Here is a 24,469-nt window from a genome sequence, read left to right as displayed (position 1 = left end):
GGGCACTGCACAGGTGCTGAACTAAACTGAGCTGTTTGTAAAAAAATTGTCAGACAATTGCATGTTTGGAAACTGGAAAGTGTGTGAAGGTGTATGCTGGTGGCACTTTTGGTGAGAATGTCTTTCCACATCCATGGAGAACTTAAACCTTGAATACATAATCACGTTCTAGAGTAGAAAACTCAAGTAAACCATATTTCCACGCAGAACTTGCCCCATCTGCTACTGGATCACTGACACTTTTTTCTGTGTTTTGTTTTCCCACCTTAAATAGGCCACACCAAATCTTGACAAAAGCTCTGTCTGCTGCAGCAAAGGGTGAGAGGAGGGGAGATCCTGGTTTTGATCCATGGCCTGTTTTACCAGGAGACCATTACAATGTACAGGTGGAGGTTTGGTGCTGGACTGGTTAATCTTTTGAAGACTGTGCTGGGATAACATCCTGGAGAGGGTCAAAATTTAGTGGAGGCTGGGGCAGGGTGATCTGCAAGGTCCCTTCCAACCCAAACCAGTCTGGGATTCTATGGATGGGCTTATTTCAGCATCCAGAAACCTTTAAGACAGGTAGATCTGATCACATCCAGACTTAGCTCAGTGTTCAGGTCTAATGGATCATCTTCAGGAGCATCCTGGGTGTGGGAAACCATCTAGACTGAGTGCCTTTTTTCCCTCTTTTTCTTATAAAAAAGGTTTTCCTCGGCTTTGCTGCTGAGGAAACTCCCCAGCACTGGGGGGGTCACTGCTGTACCTCCCTTGCTGTGCCCTTCCTGCAGGTCGTGTCCTTTGCACTGGTCTGTGCCGTGTCCTGAGAGAGCAGAGTCCATGAATTGCTGATGGAAAGAGGTCAAAAAGCAAAAAAATGGCATTGTAAATAATAATAAAAAAGGCAGAGAAGAGAAGTCAGGCAGGGCAGACTGGGGAAGGTAAGCAAAAATAGAAGTAAGTAATAAAATCGTGTGCTGGCCCCAGAAGGGGCCGTGCAGTGGGTGGGGGATGGTCGGGGTCCCCACGTCACTTATTTCCATCAATTCATTCTCTCATCCCCAAATGCAGATCTGAAAAGGAACATGAAATGGATGCCATGCATGGTGGGGTTGGGGTGGGAGGTGAATCCCACCCGAGGCACAGCCAACATGGGTGTGTGACCAGGAATGGAACACGGCATCGAGAACGGCTGGGCACGGGCACTGTGACCCCTGCAGGGGGGCACCCAACATCAATGTGTGTGGGAGAAAGGCTTGCTTATGTGGAGGATGAATGACTTTGCAATCTCAGAGAGTTTTCCAAAGTTGAGGCTGGCTCTGTGCTTCCCAAACAGGAATATTTTCATTTTTGGGAATATTTAGTGGCGAGGTGCCGTGGGGTGTTCAGGCAGGGCCCAGGCTGTGCCTTGGGCTTTGTCCTCAGGATTTGGTGCCTTCCATGAGCACTAGGCCTGGTGACCCAGAGGGTGGTGGGGCACTGACCAGGCTCCCCAGGGCAGTGGGCACAGCACCAAGGCTGCCAGAGCTCCAGGAGGGTTTGGACAAGGCTCTCAGGAATTATTGGGGTGTCTGTGCAGGGCCAGGAGCTGGACTGGATGGGATTCCAGCTCAAGATGTTCCATGGTTCTATGATTTGGCAGGTTGTTTTCCCATGGAATTTTAATGGCAGGAGCCTGGACAAGGTCCCTGTGATCGGGGATGTGGCTCTGGGTGACCTGCAAGGTTGGGTTGTTCACAAACTCTACACAGACAGGAATTGTAACGTGCTCCATCGCTGGGGATTCCGAGGCCCCAACACCCCACAAGGTTTCTCCCTGGCTCTATAAAGTCTCCTTTCTCCCCTTTTTTTCCCCCCTTTTTTTGTACACACAGATCTAATCTTCTAGAAAATGCCCCGAAGGTTTGAGCAATCTACCAGTTGCAGGAACCCATAAAGCTTTTTTTTTTTTTTCCATTGTGTAAGCATGACAAATCATTAATTTTTGATTGATTGCTTTGAATTATGGGTGCTCTGACATCCTTTCTGTAGCTGAACAGCTGTATAACAAATGAACATATCAGTGCTCACAAAAGATTGGAGATCTAACAGAAGCAATTACATTGTCAGCTCCTCCCTTCTGGCTTTTCCCAGGCAATGGAGGGAGGAAATTTTTTAACAGAAATTCCTCAAGTGGCTCAAAATAATAATATTAATAATCATCATAATAATAAAAAAATACCTTTTTGTAATTGAATTAGATTTTTATCTCTTCATTTCCAGTGGATTTCATATCCTTTCAGAAGCCAGGATGTGTTTCTGCTTTGTGTAACTCGGAGAATCCCTTTGAAGAAAATTTTACATAAAGAATTAAAAAAAAATAAAATCAAATTGCAATTTTTTGGTTGCTATTCCTTTAAGATTTCAGAATTGCACCAGTGCACTAAATGTGACCTCCATAACTTTTAAATTAAGAATTTATGCTGGCTTGAAATTTATGAAATATTTCAGCATGAAAGAAAGCCTTTTTCCCTCAGGAAAATTGAGCAATAAATCACAGCACTCTCGATTTACTGCCCTACAGCCAGCCAAAGATAGGATTTTTTTCCTTCCCCCCTTCGTTCTGAAAAAAAAAAAAAAAATAAAAAAAATGTAATCATATAAGACAGCTTAGCTGCTATCCTCCCACTCTCTAGAATTTTTAATTTCAGCTGTTTCTGCTTGGATTTATTTCCAATATTCCTGCTCGGCTTTTCAATTTCCTCAGTTATTAAATTTTAATTCAGTGCATTAGCATTTAAATTAAAAAAGGGTTTATTTTATCGAAATCGTTGGCTGGCCCCCATCCTGCTGCACATGAATTGCCTGTTTCTGCCATTTGCACAAAATGTGAAATGCAGCTAATATCTTTTAACTTGTATTTGCACAAATTCAGAAATAAAATTTCTGGGTTTGGAATAATATTGTCTTTCCAAGGAAGGCTCATCAGTGAGCCGGGGAAGGAGGCAGGAGGAGACCCCGAGCCCTCCCTGCTCAGCCCTTGTGGCCTGGAGAGGCTCATTAGGACATCATTAGGACATGGGTTCCTAACGAAGGGAGGTGGCCGGGCTGCCCCTCCAGCCCAGGACTTGGACACAGCCTGGAATTTGGCTGTTTCTGCCTTATTTCCCACCTGACAATGGCATGTTTTAAATAGGAGGGATCGTTCCGTTAGACTTTGGTTGCACAAGAGCGACCGGAGGGAACTGGCCCAGGGGGTGCCTCCATGGTGGGGCTGGGGCTGAAATCCTGCCCCAGTCGCCCACATTCCAGGGTAAGGGCCCAGTGGGTCCCACCAGTGCCAAGGTGTGTAACTCAGCATGGAAAACCTCCAGTGTTTGGGTGCAGCCTGGAGCTGGAAGCTTCTGCAGAGCAGCCTTGTCCTTCTCAACTTAAACAACCTTTTTTTTTGATGTCTTAGGCCGACGAGAGCAACAGCAGTGGGCAGAGGAGCTCCTCCAGCAGGTAGGGATGGTTTTCTCTGCTGGGCTTTGCTTGGATGTGGTTGTCCATCTCGGAGCTGGGGGTGGTGAAGGGTGACTGCAGGACAGGCATGAGTGGGAGCTGTCAGAGCTCAGCATCCATACAGCCATTTTTGGGTTTCACTAAACATGAGTGTAGGAGGGATTGTTCTGGCCTGGGGGCTGCAAGAAGAGGTGGTTTGTGTATGGTGTGAGGTGGCACAGCTGAGTGCACAGGCCATGGCACGATGAGGCTCTTGGATGGAGACCTTGGGCCGTGTGTGGTTGGGTGTGGACCCTCCTGCTCCCATGTAGGGGGAGAGGAGAGGAGAGGGCTGTCCCACCACCCCAGCCCCCTCTGATACTGCTAAGGGGCATCTCTGCTGCTCCCAGTCCTGCTAAGCTGGGTCTGCCCTGTGCTGTGGCTTTTCCATCTCCCACTGATGCTGTGGGATGTCTTACCTTGCTGGGCCCACTGCCCTTGGCAGCACAGCAGGAGCACCAGTGAGCACCAGTGAGCTCCAGTGAGCACCAGTGAGCACCAGTGAGCTCCAGTGAGTACCACTGAGCACCAGTGAGCACCACTGAGCACCAGTGAGCACCAGTGAGCTCCAGTGCTCCTCTCAGCTCTCCCAACCTCCTTCAGCTCAAGTGCATCTTGTGTCCTCCCCTTTGTATCTCCAGTGACACCATCTCTCCAGTGACCACATACTGGACCACCCTCCTGTCCACTCCAGGGACTTGAAAGCCCTGCAGAAATTTTATTCCTCAGGTGAAACAGGTCCTCCCACGTTAAAAGCCTGCTCTGTTCTGATCTCCAGACTCTGGGTGTGGATCCTCTCCTTGCCTCCTGCTGCTGAACGTGCTCAGTCCCTGCCTGGTTTGAGCGTTCCCACCGTGGTGGCTGGTCCCTGCCCACTGCCCTGGCTCTGCCAGTGGTGTGTCAGGATGGAACACCCTCATTCCTGGCACTGTTCTGCTCCGGTGGCACTGCCTGGCATTGAACACCTCTGGGGAGCACTGGGTGTCTGTCACAGAGGAAAAGTTCCCTTCCCCAGTTTGGGGGGGACTCCTCAGGGTGGTCCAGCAGTTCTGGCTCTTAGGATGCTGGGAATTAGCCTGAACAAAGTGCTGGAAGGAAAACACAGGCTGAGGAGCCAGGGATCGCTGCCTTCCCCTGCATTCTGTGTTCCCACTCTAACTCAGTTTTGCAGCTCTCACCAGAGGGTCTTGCAGAGCAAGGGGCGAGTTCATCCCCCCTGTGGCAGCTGATCCCTCAGGGTGTCCCTGTGGGTGTCCTCCCTGCCCAGGGGTGCCCTTGGGGCCGAGCACCTGAGACCCCTCCTGGTGTGAGCAATGCCCTTCCCAAGGGCAGGGATGGAGCTCCCAGCAGCCTGGGATAAATTCCTGCCCTTACCCCTGTTCCTGTGTACGCACAGAGGAGTGTGGGGCTGGTCACTGCTTTTCCCTTGGAGAAAAGTGGAAGCAAAACCCACTTTGTCATCTCTCTGACTGAACAAAAGGTGGTCAAAGAAAGGAAAATAACCAATTCTGTTTAAAAATAATAGAACAGCATCAAAATGTAATATTTCAAGAAAGCTCTATCAGTGGTTGAAGTTTGAAATGTGGCTTTGACTAAATTTGTGAGGTTGTCAGTGGATGGAGATGTTTTCCAGAGTTGTTGTTGCTTGAAACCCTCTCTAATTGCTAACTATTGAGGAAACTTTTAACAATTAATATCAGTAAAAATATAAGAATAGAATAGAATAGAATAGAATAGAATAGAATAGAAAAGAATAGAATAGAATAGAATAGAACAGAATCAAAATAAAGTTGCCAGGACTTTTATCAATTATTATCAGTAAAAATATAATATAATACTATAATCAAAATAAAGTTGCCAGGACTATCTTTTTGCAACTAGTTTTTTTTACTATACAATGCTTTATCTTAAGTGGTGACGATAGTACTGAGTCCATCCTATTTTTATTTTTTTGTTGTACTGAATTGATTTTATTCTGTTTCAAGTAAATGCTGATGGCTCCGGAGGCACAGGGGTTTATGATCTCACCACTCCCAGCTCTGCTGGGCCTGGTTTTGCCTTTGGAAGGACACGGGTCACTCTGTGCAGCTGAGAGTTCATGGTGGCTGTTCTCCTCCCTGATTAACTTTGTATGGTTCCTCCACCTCACTGAATGCTCAGTAATGGGAAATTTTAAAAGTGAAGAGAATTCTTAGGAGCATAGAAAAAAAGCCCTTCCTTTAAGGGAGCAGGGAGAGCTGTTTGCCTTGGAGAAGATGACAACTAAGAGACAACATGACAAAGCTGTGCATGTTTTTGAACACTCCAGAAAAGGTAGATCAGAGGCTTCTTTCTTCCTTTTGCAAGGAAAAAAGAGACAGTCAACAATATTAAAAGGCAGCAAATTAAAAGCCAATAAAAGGCAGGATTTTTCCTTGCATGATGGGCACTGATCTGCTGGATTGTGATGCCAAGAGTCGGGTGCTCAGGGGGGCTCGGAGGGGACTCAGCTGGAAGATGGATCAGTGGGTGACATGGGCTCTGAAATTCATGGAATCACAGGAGGGTTTGAGTGGGAAGAGACCTTAAAGATTGTCTCATTTCACCCCCCTGCCATGGGCAGGGACACCTTCCACTAGCCCAGGGTGCTCCAAGCCCCGTCCAACCTGGCCTTGGACACTTCCAGGGGTGGGGCAGCCACAGCTTCCCTGGGCAACCTGTGCCAGGGCCTCACCCCCCTCACAGGGATTTCTTCCCAATATCCCATCTGGGATGGGCAGTAACCCTGCCCTCTGGCAGTGTGTGCTGGTTTAAAGGTAAACCAGCAGGGGAAAATGAACTCAACCCAAAAGAGAGATTATAAGTCAGAATAACAATTTAATAAAATAATACAGTAAGTACAATTATACAGACAAACAATTGGTTTTAACCCACAAAACCCAAATGTATAACCCAGTACCCCGGGGCATGAACAGAGTGGTGTTCTTTGGGCCCCCCCTTGAGTCCAAAGTAAAGGGAAAGGGGGGAAACCTGTTGGTGAGAGAGCTGTTGCAGTCTGGTCAAGAGTGGTGGTTGCAGTCCAGTCGAGAGCGATGAGCTGCAGTCTTCCTCCGGATCCCAGGAGTGGTTAAAAAGGTCCCAAGACTCCAAGATTATATATCCTCCAGTTCAGGCAGGAATGCTCAGTACCTCCCTCAGGGCGGGGAGTTCCTTAATGGGTGTGAGGACAAGAGCAACTCCTATCTCACAGGCCTCTTAGCACCCAGTTTATAGCCTGAGGAGTCAGGCTCTATGGGCAGAGGGTGTAAATGGTTCATTGATAACAGTTTCTGGGAAATGGCATGGAGACTATAGAATACACAGGTTTGGGTTACACCCATCCAGTGATGAACTGGTCTCAGCTGTTCTAACTAGGACACAGTGGGAAGCCATTCCCCCTTGTCCTATCCCTCCATCCCTTGTCCCCAGTCCCTCTCCAGCTCTCCTGGAGCCCCTTTAGGCCCTGGAAGAAGCTCTCAGCTCTCCCTGGAGCCTTCTCTTCTCCAAGTGAACTCCCCAGCTCTCCCAGCCTGGCTCCAGAGCAGAGGGGCTCCAGGCTTGTGATCAGCTTAGTGGCCTCCTCTGGACTCGTTCCAACAGCTCCATGTCGTTCCTGTGTTGAGGGCCCAGCATGGACACGGTCTGGCCCCGTCCCGAGGGTGAGCACATGGCTGGGGATCACTTCCCTTGCTCATGTTCATTGGAGAGTTTCTTGAAGCTTCTTCAGAAGCCCCTTCTGCACATGGTGGACCAGACTGGGTGTCCTCCAGTGGTGTGAGTGTGTGTGACAGTCCTGGAGGGGTTGGTGGGATGGCAGGGCAGTGTGGGAACAGCACTGGGAGCCTCAGGCTCGGGGTGAGTGTTGGGAGCCTCCATAATGCCATTGTAAAACTAACTACTTCCCAATAATTAATGTCAGTGTTCAGATGGTGGGCTCTGGATCTTGACAAGAAATAATTGAAAAACCAAATGTGCAATTATGTCTGACAAGCAGCGTGTGCTTTTCTTGGTCACCAGAGCCTTGTGTAGTCATGTGTTAGACACGGTTTTATATAATTATTATTGTTTATATGGCGGGTGTCAGAGGAAGGAGGAATTTTAGTTTCAAGTCCTCTGTTGGCTATTTATTTTAAAGTCATTAGATTTGTTTTCAGACTTAACTACACTTAATGTGCGAGACTCCTGCTGAATAAATCAGACCCTGATATAGGAGCTGCATCTGTTTGCGGAGGGAACGGAGCCAGCTGGAAGCTGAGCCCAGCCCTGTCTGCACCAGGGCTGTCACAGCCGGGGAACCCGCTCGCAGCACAGATGTAGCTGTGGAAAAGTGTGCTCTGCTCCCGGAACAGGGGTGAAATCCCAGACCTTCAGGGCTCTGAGCTGCCTGTGAGGGCACAGGGGGGGGCTCTCATTTATTGCAGTGTTAACAGCTCTGTGATGCAGGTCCTGAGAAGGATCTGGAGATGGAGGTGCAGCAGAAGGGCTCTGGGTGCTGCCCTCAAGCAAGACAGTGCTGTGCAGGCAGGGGCATTTCCAAGAGGTGCTTTGGGACGGGACCTGGAGGTCCCCCAGCACTGACATGGTGCAGTTTTCCCTGATACTCTGGACCAAGCCACAGGGCTTGGGTAGTTTGGGGGTTTCAGTCTCTGTCTTAGAAGATGTGACCTTCATAGAATCACAGAATGTCCTGAGTTGGAGGGGACATACAGGGATCATCCAGTCCAGCTCCTGGCCCTGCACAGACACCTCAGCAATCCCACCCTGTCCCTGAGAGCATTGTCCAAACACTCCTTGAGCTCTGGCAGCCTTGGGGCCGTGCCCACTGCCCTGGGGAGCCTGGGAGGAGAAGGTCTTGAGAAGTGGTTGCACCTATGTTGCTTCTTCTCAGTTCACCTTTCTCCAGCCTCCCTGGCTGCATCTTCCCCTCTCCTCCCCACATTCCTTGTTCTGTCCTTTGCAGACACGTCCTTCCCAGCAGCTCCTGTCACTCAACGGAGGGTCTGCCCTGGAGTGGCACCAGCTCTTCTTCAGGCTCCTCTTCCAGTCCTCCCCAGGTCCCCAGCACTGGGGGAGGACAACCTCCGTGGGTGTCCAAGCTGGAGATTGTGATCCTCCAAACCTCAGGAGAAGGCTGTACACCCTGTGGAGGGACAGGCCTAGGGCTGAGTGTGTCCAGGAAGCAAAATGATCTGAATTTTTTCTCTTTTCTTTAAAAGACAACCTGTGGGATTTTCAGTCCCAGAGCATGAAGAGCTTCCGACTCATCCTGCGTCAGAAAGAGAGAAAATTATTGATAATTAGTCAAGGAATTTAATAAGCTGTGGTGCTTGCTGAGGGGATCTCACCAGCCATCTCCAAAAAGAAACAAACCAACCAACCGGCATAAAACCCCCCAAAACTCCCCTCTGGCCAGTAAGAGCAGTGGATAGTTCAGTTGTTTACCATGACCAGCACAAAGCTCTGGGAAACCCAGACAGATTTCCTTGAAACCCAAAAGAAGGTCAAATGTCCACATACAAGAAGATGACAGCACTCAGGCGCATCCTGTGCTGAGTTGGAAGGGACCCACAAGGATCAGCAAGTCCAACCCTCAGCCCTGCACAGGCCCATCCCCAAGGGTCACACCCTGTGCCCCAGAGGATCATCCAAACTCTCCTGGAGCTCTGGCAGCCTTGGGGCTGTGCCCACTGCCCTGGGGAGCCTGGTCAGTGCCCAACCAGCCTCTGGGGGAAGAACCTTTTGCTGAGATCCAACCTGACCCTGCCCTGACACAGCTCCAGGCCATTCCCTGGGTGCTGTCCCTGGTCCCCCCAGAGCAGAGCTCAGGGCCAACCCCTCCTCTGCCCCTCCCCAGGACATTGGAACTACAAGTTGTAACTGAGGTCCCTCAGTCTCCTCCAGGCTGAACAGACCACATCCCAAGGTCCTGTCTCCTTTTCTGTCCATCTTTTCCCATGCTCTCTCCATCCCATCATCCCTGGCCATGCCGTGGTGCCATCACCAGTTTGGTGGCCCAGCCCAGCCCAGGCTCCTCATGGCCTTGTTGGGGATTTGTGGCCATTTCAGGCAGTTCTCAATCCCTCAGTCATTTCCTAGTCAAGCGACATAGAGCTCTTTCACCGATATAAATAAACCCTTAATCTATTCTCTTTGTTTTTCCCTGAATTTCTTTGTCTCTGTTGACATTTCCACGCTTGAAAATTTAAAGACGCTGGCAGCTATTCCATTATCATCTTAAATTCAGTTTTTAACCTGCATCGTTTGTGTGTCGCATTTTTTATCTGACTGAATTCTTTTGCTTTTGGCAAAGAGAGAGCGGCTGTTTTTTGTTGGATAAGCCAAATTTTTTTTATATTTGGTTAGACTTTCCTCTTCAAACCATCCTCAAGATATTCCTAATAAGGACTGAGGGGAATTTGTTTTGCTAATACCTTAGGAATTCTTTGTGGTTCTTGACAATTGTTCTGGTTTATATTTTAATGTTTAATTTCTAGAGGAGAGGCAGCATGGTTTGGTCCTGGAGCTTACCTTCTCTGAAGGATTCAGGGCTGCTGAGCGTCCCTTGAGGAATGAACACACAATTAAATTCCTCTTAGACTTCCCGAGGCAGAGTTTGCTGTCAGGAAAGGTTGTGTGTTTTCCTAGACCCAGATAGCTGAAAAATTAAGTATTCTGCTTTGTTTGTTTGTTTTCCCTGGATTTTAGCACTGACAGCACACATACCAGCGAGTGTTGCATTAGGTATTTCGGGGGGTTTGAAAGCTGTTACCTCTGTTTTTAAGAGCTGGCTGCCCTCAGAGGAACGTGGTGATACTCCTTGAGGCATCTCTCTTCTGAAAAGCCTTCAGGTCCTTCTAAATTTATGAGTTCCTTATTAATATTGGTATTTATTGAGCAAATTTTTTCAGGAAAACAGAAATGGCAGTTACTGTTACACTTCTGCCTGCAGAAGGATGTGGTCTCACGTTTTGATTTCAGTTTATTTTGGGAGGAGAAAGCAGAAAACATAAATGTGTCCCACATAAGAACAGGGTTTGGGCTGCCTCAGAGATTTTCTCTGTGTGCCCAGTAAGTGTGATGGCTCCAGGTCCCACTGCTTGACTGGGAGCAAGGGCCTCACAGTGCTCGAGAGCTGCATATTCATCCTTGGCCAGGATATAAGGGACCAGCCTGTTCAAGAAGGTCCTGTGTGGCAAAGAGGGGACCCACCAGCCTTGTGAAGAAAACCAACCAATCCTCCAAGAGTGCAGCTGTGGACAAAACAAGCACAGAGAGCAGGAGGAACTCCTGCAATGGAGCAGAGACCTTCAAGTCCTTAGATCATGAGGTTCTCAAGAACATGTTGCATGTGGAAGATGCCAAGGAGCTCTGAGCAGCTCTTTCTTTTTTTCTATTCTTCAGCAAGTCTTCATTCCACTACTGCTGATGGAGGAACAAGTTCCCATTCCCTAAAATAATGTCAGAATAGGAGTGAACAGGATTTTCCCATAATTTTGCTTTCAGAGATTAAGTCCATACTTTGGGAATTCATGTTAACATCTTGGAAAATCGTGAAGAGAACTGAAACCTCCTGGTGGAACATGAGGGACCATGAACTTGTTCCACTGTGTGACCAAGTGAAAATCTGGGGTTCAGACACAGCTCCAGCATGTGCTGCCACTGCCAGCGTTACCAGGAGTGCTGGTGGCACACTTGGGCCTGCTTGGGTGTCTGTCCTGTGAATTGTGGATGGGCTCCCAAATGTCCATGGAAAGAGTCAAGGATTAGAAGGAATATTTTAGTGTGCACACAGTTGCATTAAGTGTTTGCTTTGATTCATTCAAGAGGCAGCAGAAGGGGGTGTTTTCTCCTATGGAGGGGAGATTCCCAGTTAGAGAATCTCTTTTCCATCAAACCAATGACCAGAGGCAGCAATTCCACACTGGAAGTACAGTTTCAGAGAATGATCACTCAGAGGAGGGACCCAGCAATGTGATGGTTATTCCAGCACTTTAGAGCTCAAAAATCAATGCAGCCCTTCTCAAAGAGGCACCAGCTCAGGCTGCAGGTGGAGTTCTGGCAGAGAAACATCTCTGAGCTGTGACATGGGAGGGTGAGTTGATCTCTTTGCCTTTCAAGCTGTGACGGAACATCTGAAGCTGGACCAGAGACCTGGAGATGGGAAGCAAAGAGCTCAACTGTAACACTGGAAAAATAGCTCCTGTCTTTTCTCTTTTAACCCTGAACTTGAAAATCTTTTTGCCTAGCGATGTCTGCAGAAGAGATCTCCCCGATGGAGGACACCAGGCAGTTCCTCTGCTTCCTGACCCACTCCACTTCCCTCCTTCTGGTGTAAGGCACAGGGCCCGGGCTGCCTCAGGGAGCCGATGAGAGCTGTGGGGATGGGGTGGGAAGGCCACCACAACTCATTTATCAGACAAGCAGATTTTCAATTTACATCTCTGTTTTTCTGTCCTGCTTTCATCATCTCCATGTAAAACAAGAGTTTATTTACACCTGCTCTGTCTGTTCTACTTCCCATAGCCCCGGTCAGGACAGGAACCTTCTGCTTCTTGTAAAACCATGGCAGATGTCTGTAAATTGAGCCCAGTTTCAGCCTCTCCCATTTTTTGCTTCCTTTGCTTTCTGGCAGCTGAGGCCTTTTGATCTGGCATGTGATGAGCCAACTTTCCAGGAGACAAGTTGGAACCTCCCCCTGGTGCTGGTGTCTGGGTGGGCTCTGTGGAGCACGTGCCTCCAGGTGCCTGTTGCACGGCCCTCGTGGCTGCGTTTGAGTCCTCAATGAACCTCCTTGGTGCTGCAGCAGAAGAGCTTTCCAAGGACAGCACAAAAGGGTGTTTCAATACTTGAACTGGGCACACACCATCCTCTGCTGAGGGGGAGGTGGGTGTCACCACAGAATCACAGAATGCTTTGGGCTGGAAGGACCTCGAAGACCATCTCGTTCCACCTCCTGCTATGGCAGGGACACCTTCCATTAGACAATCCCTGTCCAACCTGGCCATCACTGATATCATCAAGGCAATAGTGATTTGGTTTTCCAGCTTGAGTGGTGTCCAGGAAAAACCCAAAGATGCTCCACATTTACTGCTGGGGGGAAGAGCCTTTGTAGTTTGTAGGTGCTGGTTCAGAGCAGTGTGTCCTCCTCCACATTTGTTTCCTTTTCCTCTCCTTTTGAGGAGCTGACGTTGAGGACTGATATTTCACTGATCTCACTTTGCCCCTCCCCAAAAGCTCAGCAGGATGTGTGCTGTAAAAATAGCCTCATTAGAAGCCATCTGAGTATACATGCAATCACAGATCACTCAAAGGGAGCACAGAGCAGGCATGTTTCTGTTGCTGTCTTCAGAGAATTACATGACAAATTATTCCTAGCTGGAAGAAATGTCCTTTTATAATTGGGTTTTTTTCTCATTCTTTCATAAGGGAGGAGTGTGTGTTTTTAAAGTAGCTTTTAGTCACTTTCATTATTTATGAGGATGCTACTCCAGATCAGAAAAAGCAAACTGCAAACGCGAGTTTCTTGTGGCTGCAGCAGCTGACGGGCCCTGTTTGCTTTCACTCATTGCTGGTTTTGCTCATCACAGCCGGAGAGAAATGCTCTCCAGAGATGGGAACAGCACCACACTGCAGCCCTTCAGCCTTCACCCCTTCTCCTCTCCTCCTTCCACAGGAGACCAGCTGGAAGGAGCTTTCTGTCCTTCCCTCTGGAAGAGCTCCTGGCATTGCCCTTGGATTGCTGCTGGTGAGGCATCACCCAGACTGCTCAGCTTCACAGCCAGAACTGTACTTCAGGCCAATCCTGTTGTGCTGCATCATCCATCTCTGCTAAAGCCTGAGGCCTTCACAAACTTCCTCGGGTGTAGGGCCAAGGAAGCTGGACCTAAATGGGTCCAGGAACCCATTTTTACCCCTACCTTTCCAGTTCCCCATGATGAGTCTTCACTAAGGCCTCCTTAAATCTCTTCTGCCTTCACACACTTGTGTTTGACATGAAAGTGGCCGTAACGTCATCGGAAGATGAAAGTCTGCTGATCAAAGGAGGCAGCAATGTTGAAATGAGCATTGTGAGATGGCAGAGCTGGTAATACAGTAATTGGCTGTGTGGCCTACTTAGTCAGAGCAGTGATACATGTGAGTGCAATGTTTGTTTGCCTCTTTCATGTTCAGAATCCATAGAGTCTGTTCTGGAAAGTGAAACAGGACTTCACCTGTCAGAGCAACCAGGCACAGCTCTGAGTGAGAATGTGAGCTGTTTGTGATCCCAAGGCTTCTGCTTCCTCTCCTCAGCAAGGAAGAACCTCCTGGATTGCCAAGGTCCACAATTCAGTAAAGACAAGACATGAAACAGTGAAGGAGGTTGGTATTCCCAGGAAGGGTCAAGGCATGGAGAAGGTGCACCCTGTGGAAGGAGGTAGGGTTTAAGCCAGGTGTGCCTGTGCACGCTGCTCCTCTCTGGTCTCATTTCTCTGAGCAGTTTTTGTCCTGTGCAAGCAGTGCCTTGGTTGAAGAATGTCCTCTTCCCAGGAACATTGTGCCATGGATGTTAAATGCAGGTTGGCCCTGCAGAGGGAACTGCAGCTCATCCCTGGGAGGCCACACTTGAACACAAAAACTGCATTGTTTCTTGCAGAAATGTCGTGCCATGAGGCTGGGGACTGTGCTCAGAGCCCCCAGGAGAGGGAAGGCTGAGGGGCCCAGCAGTGGGAGATCCTGTGGCAGGTTCTCCCTTGGTTCCTGTGCGCTGCTGTCTCCACCAAGTGGAGGCTCTGACCATCACTGGTCCCAGAGTGTTCCCCAGCAGTGCTCTGCAGGGCTTCAGAATATGGGGCTGGTCTCTGTGCTGGCACAGTGTGAGCTCTGAGCCTTGTGGGCACCTCCTGGTTCATGCCGGGCAGTCCTTCAGCTTCCAGGACTTAAGCTGATGTCCTGAAAACTACAAGTCCTTTTCTCCCTATGTGCCCTCACCCAACCCAGTAAGACCTGCTTCCAGCCTTAGGATCTGCAGATCTGAAAATTCCCTGCTTTTCTTCCTCATCCTCTCTCTGACCCTTTCCAGCAGTTGTGCCTCAGCTCTGGTGGTGCTGCAATGGGACAGGAATGAACCACATGTGGACACGGTGGTGCCAGAGCCTGATTTCTTCCTTCCCCCAGGCAGGATGTTCTCTGTCACTGTGTCTCAGGGGCAATTTCTGGAGAAGAAGTATATTCCACATGTCCTGCTGCTTCATCTCTAACTGTGCTGCTCAGAAGCAGGGGAGGCAAAATTCAGCACAACACTGAGCAAGTGCAGCCTCACGGGCTTGCAAGGGATACAACATCCATGGACCAACGGGCTGGGAAGGAGATGATGCTTCCCTGGTCACCTCCCGTGGGTCAGCATGTGTGTGCCATGCGTGGTGGAGGCTGGGGTGACCCTGGCTCTGCTGTGGCTGTGTGTGTACCCCTCTCCATCCTGCCTGAATTTTTCAGTGTCACTCATTTCCTTTTCTTTCCCATTTAGCCTCAGGATGTTGGTACTCTTTCCCCAGCCAACCCAGGAGGTTTCAAACTCTGCTGTCCCATGAGGATTGTTCCCTCAGCCCAGCTGCCCCTGCTCCCTGGGGACAGTTACACCCCATTCAGCAACTGAGCTCCAGAAGTCTGGACTGACCCTGGTTCTGCTCCAGCCACAGGGGCACTGCCTGGATTTCATCTGAGACCACGGGAAAGTGATGCTCATTCCTGCTGAGAGAGTTGTCCTCCCCCATCACTGTCTCCTTCTCTCCAAAGCTGTGCAGCCCCAGCAGGGGCACCGGGTATCTTTTGGAGAGCTCAGACCTTCTCCCAGGAGTGTAAGAGCTGCTCCATTGGGTCCTGCCATCTGTACAGCAGCTCTCTGACCCCCTGTGTCACCTGGCCTGGAAAGGGGCCCACCTTCATGCTTGGGGAGCTTTTTGGTGTCAGTGTCCAAGAGGAATGAGAGGTTGATCTGTCACTGGGTGATCACTGTGCTGTGAGACCCTTGGCTGTGTCAGTGCTGGCAGAGCCCTGGGAGAGTCGATCCCGTTGCCTGTCAGGGGCTCATTTGTAGTGTTCAGACAAGTTCTCCTGCCTGGTCTGCCCACCAGTCCTTTGGAGGCTGTAAGGATCCAGGTGAGGGAGATGTTCTCCACATGCAGGGAAGGTAGGAGGATCCATCACCTTCTCCTGCTGTTGTCAGCAGCTGGTGATGCCCCTCTTGTGCATCACTTGAAGCAATCAGAGCCTTCTGGCTCTTCTGTCCCCTGCGTAGCACATCCAGAGGAGGAGGAAGGAGGACTTGGGACTGTGCTGCTGTTTGATTACATTTATTTTAAGGTATTCTACAAAGCCATAATGTTCCTCTGGACACTGAGCTGGAGAAAGTCTGCAGCTGAAGTTTGGCTGAAGCTTGACATCAGCCAGTGGCTAGAAAATCTCTGTGAGATATGAAATAATAAGAGCAATGTGAGAACACAGATCTGCCTTGTGAAAGGAAACAGCAACAGCCATGAAAAGGGAGCACAGACTGTGCTGGTGGAGTGGGACTGGTGCCAGCCTGGTGCTGGTCAGCAGCAAAGTTTGCATTTGGGGGTGTGTTCCTGCAGTTTGGCTCCCAGAGCCCTCAGGGCTGTGAAGCAGGACCTGGCCCATGCAATAAAACACCAGCACCTCGGGGTGTCAGCAGAGGATGCACGTCCTGGGGCTGTGTGGGAGAAGGGGCAGGAGCTGGGTGGGACCAGGGGTTGTGCCAGAGACACAACTACCAGCCCTTCTTAGATGTGCACACACATGTCTGTGTGGGTGTACAGACACATGCATTGACACCTGTATATTTTTATAGGTACAAGTAATTGGGACAAAAAATCTTACTGCTTGTAATATTCCCTTTTCACCACCCTAGAGCTCTTCCCCTGGGGTCTGAGCTGCCGTGGCTCTGTGCAGATCTCGGTGGGCCCTGGCAGGGGATGGGGGTTCACCCACACCCAGAGGTACAGCCACACCCAGCTGTGACCGGGTACATCTGCTGCCTTCATCCCTCCTAGAAAGTGTCAGGAGACAGAGAAGGACTCTGTTTGTTGTAAAATTGGTGTAGAAATCCAGTGGTGCTGTTTTTTTTACCGTTTTAATTTCATGGGATCAGCAGGGCTTGTGAACCATGAAGTCGTGCAGACGACTTGGTGCATTTGGGGCTGGTTTCCTTCTGCACATCAGGTACCTGCTCAGGGTTAGAACATATGGGGCAATGAATTGCTTTCAGTTCCTGTTTGAGGTTTAGGTCCCACCCAAGGGCAGACAGCCCAGCTGGGAAATCACTTCCTTGGCAGAGATGGATCCAGAAAGTCAATGGGTGTGAAGGGCAAAGGTTTTGAGAGTCCATTGGCCTGGTCTAATAATTTATGTATTCCTGCAGCTTCAGGCCACCAAGTGTGGCCAGTGCACATCTGTACTGAGCCCAGTAACCTGGGGCCAGCCAGATACACATCCCTGGGTTTGAGAACTTGGGGAGATTTGTTGTCCCTGAGCATATCCTTTGGAAAGCAGTTGTTCCAGTGGATCACCATCCGTGCTAATTTTTTATGCCTCATTTCAACTGGTTCCAGCTTCCAGGATGAGCTTGTAGTCTACTCTTCCCTGCTAAATTAAGGAAAGACAGTATTTTCTCCCCACGAAGATTGATAATATGCTGCAATCAAATCATCTCTCAGTCTCCCTTTTGGCATGAGAAATGGATTGAAGTGGTTTGGTCTCACAAAGTCATAAAGTATCTTTTCCCAGACTTGAACCATTTCAGTGCTGCTTTTTTGAACCATCTCCAGCTTTTCTGATCACCTTTGAAACACGGTGGGTGAAATAGGGGAGGGTGCTGGGTCTGTCTGCAGCACCAGGGACTGGCTTCACCACGGCTTCCTACAGGGAGAAAATCCCCTCCTTGTTCAGTCCTGGCTGCCTGTATCTGCAGACAGGGTTAGTCCTCCAGGGCTGTGTGGCTGCAGCAGGACCTGCCCCTGGCATCACAGCTGAGCACCGTGGGAGCTCTTTGTGGGTGCACCCATGTTCCTGCACTTGTTTGACTCTTCTACAACCTCTTATCTGGGGCAGAGCCAGCTACAGAGAGAGGGGTCCACTGGTGTGGATGCAAAGCTGGGCACCATCAGAAAGTCTTTATATTCTTACCCCACATATAATCTCAGAAAGCTGCAGCCTCTGCTTCGCTGCTACTTGTGTTAGTTTTTAATTCCATGTCCCTTGGCTCCTGCATGGATTTCCATGTGGTTTTGTCCAGGACTGGCAAGTACACGTTGCTGTACCGTCACCAACCAAGGTGTTTTTCCTTCACTTCAGAGCAGAGCTGGCTCTCACTGCCTGCTCCCACCTTTCAGCCTCCCAGTGGGAATTGTACTGGTTGACTTTATTTTTCCTCCACAGTCCTCATCAGAGAGTTTTTCCTATCCACCCTATTGCTGCCTTTATCAGTGTTTTGCATTTCACACCTCCTTGGCTTGATTGATTTGCAATTAATCCCACCCTTTTCTGATCCCTGAGTGTTTTGTACTTACTGCCTTCCCCTTGGGACAGGTGCTGAGCCACTCCATATAGGGTGACATTGATGGGCCTTTGGGACATCCCATAATATTTCCATAAAGATAGTCCAGTTTTCAACCACATTTTCTCTGTCTTAATTTATCTCTCCCTTGTAAAAGCCCTGTATGATTTTGGGAGTGGGGGGAGTATGTGTGAGGAGGCAGGAAATGAGTGGGAAGGCAGGTCAAGGCTAATTCTCTCTGTTTAGGGGCTATTAATTGTACATTTCTTTCCATAATGAGATTGAAGGGATGAATAATAAAATATCTGGTGATGGGATGGGACTGACCCGTTTTGAAATAGCAGCTCCATGTCTGTGTTGGAGACTGGGCAGTAATTACTCTTGGTTCCTCTGCTTCCTCATCCCTGTCCTCCCAGGATTACCCACTGGGCTCTTTCACCTCCAGATGCAGTGTCTTGCTTTCTCTGTCAGCTCCATAACCAGTGTCAGAACCCATTGCAGGTGTTGGTTTTCTGACATTTTAATTCATACTTTATTCTGACTTTACGATGTTCCAAGCAATGGGATTTCCTTCTCTGTCGCTGTTGCATGAACTAACAATCATCCAGAAGTTCAGCCTATTTTTCATTTTATTTTGCCTGTTACTTCTGCCTAGACCATTTTCAAACACCTTTGGCTGTTCCCAGTGTTTACATGACTCTAAATATGTCACAGTCTTTTCTGTTTCTGGGTAGTCTAAGCCATTATATATTTAGTTCTTCTGATAGCTCCACAAACTGAAGCAGCAATTATTTTATCTTTGTATTGCATGTTGGAGTTTATTAATAACCAGTATTAAAAACCAGGACTCCCTAAGGAGTGGTGGGATGGTGCATTTGGGAAAGGAGCTCCACTGGCTTATTACCAGGCCTTTGTCTCTTGTGCTTAAGGCCCCTTTGTCTTTTGCCACCACGGCACTTGTTGAAGTTGTTTTGCAGCTTTGAGGTGCCCAGTTTCCTTTTCTAAGGGGTTTTGAATGTTTTTATAGATTAATTTCTCCCATGAATTTTCAGCTTTCTCTTTCCAAGGTGAAAACACATGTTATTTCCTTAATCTGTTTTTGCACACTGTGGATCTCCTCTGTCTCTCCCCATCCATCACACTTTCTGTCATCCCTGATAGTTGTATCTGTCCATAATGGCATAGTCTCCCTAAATATCCTCATGCTATAGATGATCCCCTTTGATCAGCACCATATATGTTAAATAAAGCCATGGGAATGCCACAGGATGTCAGGCTGCTTGAAAGGATAAAAGAGAGGATGTGATGGAGAAGTGCACAAGTGCTCCAAATTAAAAATGCCAGAGAATCAGAGACTCATTTAGGGGGTGGAAAAGACCTTTAAGATCATCCAGTCGAACCATTAATCCAGCAATGCCAAGTCCCCCACTGACCCACGTCCCCAGTGCCACAGAAGAGCAGGGCTTTGCTTTTGCATGTGTGGACTAGTCTTGGTGCAGGACCTGCTGTCAGAACTGCTGGAGCTGTGCTCTTGGCCTGCTGGCAACCATGTGAAGTTCTGTGCTCTTGTTTAGGTCCTGCTGCTGTTGCTTGTGATGATTGAGGTTATTTTCATTATTAGCAAATGGTTTTGTTGTTTTTGTCTGGTTACATTTTAATTACTTCCCGTGTGTGACAGACACACACACCTACCCATGCTAACTTTAAATAACCTGCATAAACCAAGGTACCTTGCATTAGGTCCTGGTACGAGAAAGTGAGCACTTGACAATGAGGATTCATGTTGTCTCCTCTTTTCCCCCATTCAGGGAGTGTTTGAAGAGGAGCCCACAGAGCCCGAAAGCAGAGGGCTCCGACTCGATGACATCTCAGTCCTCACCCAGTGAAGAGGCTGGAATGATGACTGAGGTGAAAGTGAAAACAGAGGTACCAGATGACTACATTGAAGAGGTGATCTGGCAGGACGACACCAAAGATTCCAAGAACAACATCAAAGATGGGCCGGGAGATGTGCCCGCGGAGATCTGCGTGGTCATAGGTGGGGTCCGCAACCAGCAGACGCTCGGTAAGACTCGGGATCAGGAACCCCCCGTTCCCTGGCTGTGTGTGGGGACAGGAGAGCTGTCCCTGGACACTTGGCTCTGCTGGAGGGCCCAGAGCCAAGGTGCACATCCATCTCAGGGTCCTGGCTCAGGATTACTGACCTCCTGTAACTTCTGCTTTGTGTTCATATCTGGTCACCCCGAAAGGCTCAGCCAAGATCAGAAAGAAAAAGCTGATTATCTTCTTTTGGCTTGTTCGGTGATTTGCCCATCAGTCACTGGGCCCATGCTGGGCCCAGGGCTGGTGCTGTGTTTGACAGAGATGAAGCAACTGGGAGGAAAGCCTGAGAAACTGCTGAAATGTTTTCGGGAAAGTCGCCTTGCAGAATGTAGGTGCTTTGCGTAAATACTTAGATTTAGCTCTAAAGAAGGTTTTGCAGGTTGCTGTTTGTTTGTTTTTCTGATCACTAGTCACATTATGGGAATAATTTTGGCTTTGGGCTGGCTGTGGTGTGCCCCTTCCAAAACAGTGCTTCCTGTCCCCACCCCACCTCCAGCTGTGATGAAGCAGCTTTTTCTTTTTTTCTGTGAACATCAGACTGTCCTCTCCTCCTGCCCCAGGGAAAGGGGCTTCCTGCAAGAACCTGGCAAGGCACGTCTGACACTTGCCTCTGTTGTCTCTGACCTGGAGCAGCTCCCTGCAGTGTCTCTGAGATCCAAAGGCAGTTGCTGATATAAAGAGGGAAGAGCAGTTGGACCATGTTTCCTTCGAGGGACTCAGAAGGAAGCTAATTAGAGTTCCCCTGTGTTGTTGTTGGGGTTGGCTTGTCTTGCAGAGGGAGAGAAAAGAGGTACTGATGTTTGATTTTCTCCTGGGTTTTGCTTGATCATTGTCCACACTACTGGAAAGAAACCTGGGAGGTGTCCTCAGCTGGTGGTTGTCTCAGAAGCATCATTGTTCTTTCTGTCCTCCTTTCCCTGCCAGGACAGCCACCAAGAACAGCAGGGTGGGAGGTCACTGCTGTCTGTGCAGGGTCAGAATGTCTAGGGAAAACCTAGAAGTCCATAACTATTTCTGACTTAAAGATCTTACAGTTTGGAGGAAATGTTTAGTGTATTTTCAGAGTTTTTGTGCCTCTACAGCTCTTGAGAGATTGATCAATACATGGGCAACCCTGAAAAGCATCCCTGGTGCCCTGGGAGAGAGTGGAGATATGACCACTGATGGGAAGCAGTGGGAGCTTCTCCTTCAGCCATGGTCACAAGCCATTGGTGAAAGCATCTGCAGGTTGGGTGTTTGCTGTGTAGGATCCCCTTCTCCCCATGGCTTCTGGCTGGGCAGCAGCAGCTCTGCAGGTGGTGTCCCCTGGGAATGGTGGTTTCTGGGTGAGGTTGGTTTTATTGCTGTGCAGGGGGATGGGGGCTTTTGCTGTTGGCTGACTTGGGTGGACTAGAGGGGAAGCCAGCAAGGGGCAGCTGAGGTCACTGGGTTTGTTCAGCTGGAGAAGAGACTGAGGGGAGACTCACTGGGGTCTGCAGGTTCCTCATGAGGGGCAGCTCCGATCTCTGTGCCCTGTGAGCAGGGATAGGACCCAGGGAATGGCTGGAGCTGTGTCAGAGCAGGGTCAGGTTGGATCTCAGGAAAAGGTTCTTCCCCCAGAGGGTGGCTGTGCACTGACCAGGCTCCCCAGGGCAGTGGGCACGGCCCCAAGGCTGAGAGAGCTCAAGGAGCATTTGGACAATGCTCTGAGGGACAGGATGGGATTGTTGGGGTGTCTGTCACGGCCAGGGGTTGGACTTGGATGATCCTTGTGGGTCCCTTCTCCCCTCCCAACTCAGGATATTCTCTGATTCTATATTGTCCCTATGGAGAGCACTGGGGACAGGCTGGTTCAATGTATAGGCACCATGGGGAGAGGGACACATTGATGTACCAGTCAACAAGTGGTGGTTGAAAGCTGTATAACTGGAGAACTTGTGTCTGGAAGAGCCTTTTCAAATGAAACACATATCATACTGGTTATTTCATTGACTGGTGCTGGGTTTCTTTAAAGGCCACTTGGTCCTGAGGCCATGGCAGTTGGTGGCCAATTCCTCTGAAGAGCCCTGTAAGTACCTCTGTTTATCTGCCACTCACATAACTCTCGTTTGTTGGGGAGCTGGCTCTAAAGAACTTTCTTGTTTGGCCACCAAATCCTGTGCTCTGTGTGCCCAGATAGCAGTTCCTCCTGGTTCCTTGAGCTGGCTCCCAGGTCTAATCCCCTCCATTCCCCTGCAGAAACCACACACAGGCACCATTTCCATCCCTGCAGACACTGAGGTAATTCGCCCAAGAAACATCACAGAATCTCAGAATATGTTGAGTTGGAAGGGACTCACAAGGATGATTGAGTTCAGTTCCTGGCCCTGCACAGGCCCATCCCCAAGGGTCACACCCTGTGCCCCAGAGGATCATCCAAACTCTCCTGGAGCTCTGGCAGTCTTGGGGCTGTGCCCACTGCCCTGGGGAGCCTGGTCAGTGCCAACCACCCTCTGGGGGAAGAACCTTTTCCTGAGATCCAACCTGACCCTGCCCTGACACAACTCCAGGCCATTCCCTGGGTGTTGTCCCTGTTCCCCCCAGAGCAGAGCTCAGGGCCTGCTCCTCCTCTGTCCCTCCCCAGGAAGCTGGAACTGCCATGAGCTCTCCCCTCAGTCTTCTCCAGCTGAACACCCCAAGTGCCCTCAGTGTCCTCTCCTGGCTTCAAATCAAGGCCCTTCCCCGTCCTCGTTGCCTCCTTTGGACACTCTCTAATGGCTTCAGCTCTTCCTTCCATTGTGTCTCCCCAGACTGCCCCAATATTGCAGGGGAGGCCCCCCCAGGGCAGAGCAGAGCGGGACAAGCCCCTCCCTGGATCCTGCCCCCTCTGCCCCACGGGCCATTTCAGCTGCTGTGCTGGAGCAGCCCGAAGGTGTGAACTGCTGATGCCAGTGGTGCCTCCTGACTCTGGAGCAAAGCCTTTGTGCTCTTTATTGCTGCACTTGCAGGAGTTTTTCTCCCTGAAGCCTCTCTCGTGGTGTGATCTGGAGCCCTGGGTGTGAATCATTTCTGCTGTGCAGACAGGCAGGGCTTTGGGAGGATTTTATTCGCCTTCACTGGGGAAGCCAAGATTGGAGGTGTCGAAAGTGGTTATTTTTTATAGTAATTCCTGCTGAAGTGGTGAACTGTGTGTGAATGAATCCCTCTCCTCTGTGTGGAATTGCTGTCCCTCTGTCTCCTCTCAGGGGGTGCTGGGGACAGTTGGTTCAAGGGGGAATGCATTGTCTGAGCTGGGCCCATGGTGCTGGAGGCTCAGGGCACACATGGCTCCCAGTGACAGCTTTCCTGGGGGCTCAGCCTCAGAAGTTGGCTGAAATACACATTGCAAGATTTATGTCTCTTTTCTGAGTCACATCTCCTCAGGAGCCTGCTATATTTATATTTTTAGTTGTTACTTGGAGCAATTTATAACAGGGATTCCCAGCTCAGTTGCTGCTATTCCCTTGCAGTATTTTCATCACATTAGGCCTTGTGTCTGCTGCCTCCTGTTTGCTTACATATTCACATGTCTCTCCTGGCACTTTGGACTACTCCAGACTCTGTTTCCATCCATCTGGGGCAGCCCAAACCCTGTGGTGGCTGGAAGTGGCTGCAGTGGAGGGGGATGGGTGGTGACAGTGGCCACAGTCCCCCAGCTGAAGAGCCAGTGCTCTGTGTGGGTTTGGACCATTTCCCTTTCAGCTGCTTTTCCACAGTTCTTGCAATCCCTTGGGATCCCCCTTTGGCATCCCAAGCAGAGAAATCCATCGGAGAGGTTGTCCTAACCTGGGCCCAGTCTGCAGCAGATGCTGCTGCTGTGGATCCCCCGTTCCTCCCCTGCACCCACCTGTACCCCCACGGTCCCCCTGGCTCTCCCTGTCTCAGGGGGTGTTCCTGCCCTGCACAGATCAGAGATGCCATATTTCCTGTTCTTTTCTTCTTTCTTCTTGCAAGCCTCACGCCCAGGCCCCAGGCCAGGGTCATTTGAAGAACCCCAACACATGGACATTTCTCAGGGCAGGAGTGTCAGGGCAGAGAGGCAGAGAAGTCCCACCATGGGGCTGTTTGGAGAGGAGAGGAAGAGCAAAAGGCACTTGTGCTGTAAAGGAGCAAGGGAGGAGAGTGTTTGTCAGATGTGGACCATTTCCTGATGCTGGGAATACCGTCAGGTCAGTCTGTGTGTTTTGGAGGACTGAGTTATCAGGAGAAATTTCATACAAGACTGCTTAAGCTCTCAGTCTGGGCTGTGCTTTACAAGAAACATTTTGGAGAGGACTTTTCAAGTAATGCTTTCAATCA

The 24,469-nt window shown here is 49.6% G+C and overlaps 1 protein-coding gene across 6 annotated transcripts in view; it reads left to right on the top strand.

Moving 5' to 3' along the window:
• Positions 1–3,421: 3,421 nt before the first annotated feature.
• Positions 3,422–24,469, top strand: part of ZNF618 (zinc finger protein 618) — a 95,830-nt gene continuing 74,782 nt past the window's right edge. For all 6 annotated transcript variants that reach the window (XM_017834703.1, XM_017834702.1, XM_017834700.1 and 3 more), the window contains exons 1-2: positions 3,422–3,465; positions 19,879–20,135. In XM_017834703.1, coding sequence (XP_017690192.1) covers positions 19,931–20,135 — 205 coding nt within the window. In that variant the 5' untranslated portion in view covers positions 3,422–3,465; positions 19,879–19,930. The remainder of the gene's footprint in view (positions 3,466–19,878; positions 20,136–24,469) is intronic.

Source organism: Lepidothrix coronata, unplaced genomic scaffold, assembly GCF_001604755.1.
Source record: "Lepidothrix coronata isolate B3197 unplaced genomic scaffold, Lepidothrix_coronata-1.0 Scaffold237, whole genome shotgun sequence".
Classification (NCBI taxonomy): domain Eukaryota; kingdom Metazoa; phylum Chordata; class Aves; order Passeriformes; family Pipridae; genus Lepidothrix; species Lepidothrix coronata.
Note: the sequence above shows the minus strand (reverse complement) of the source record. Positions and strands in the feature narration are given on the sequence as shown.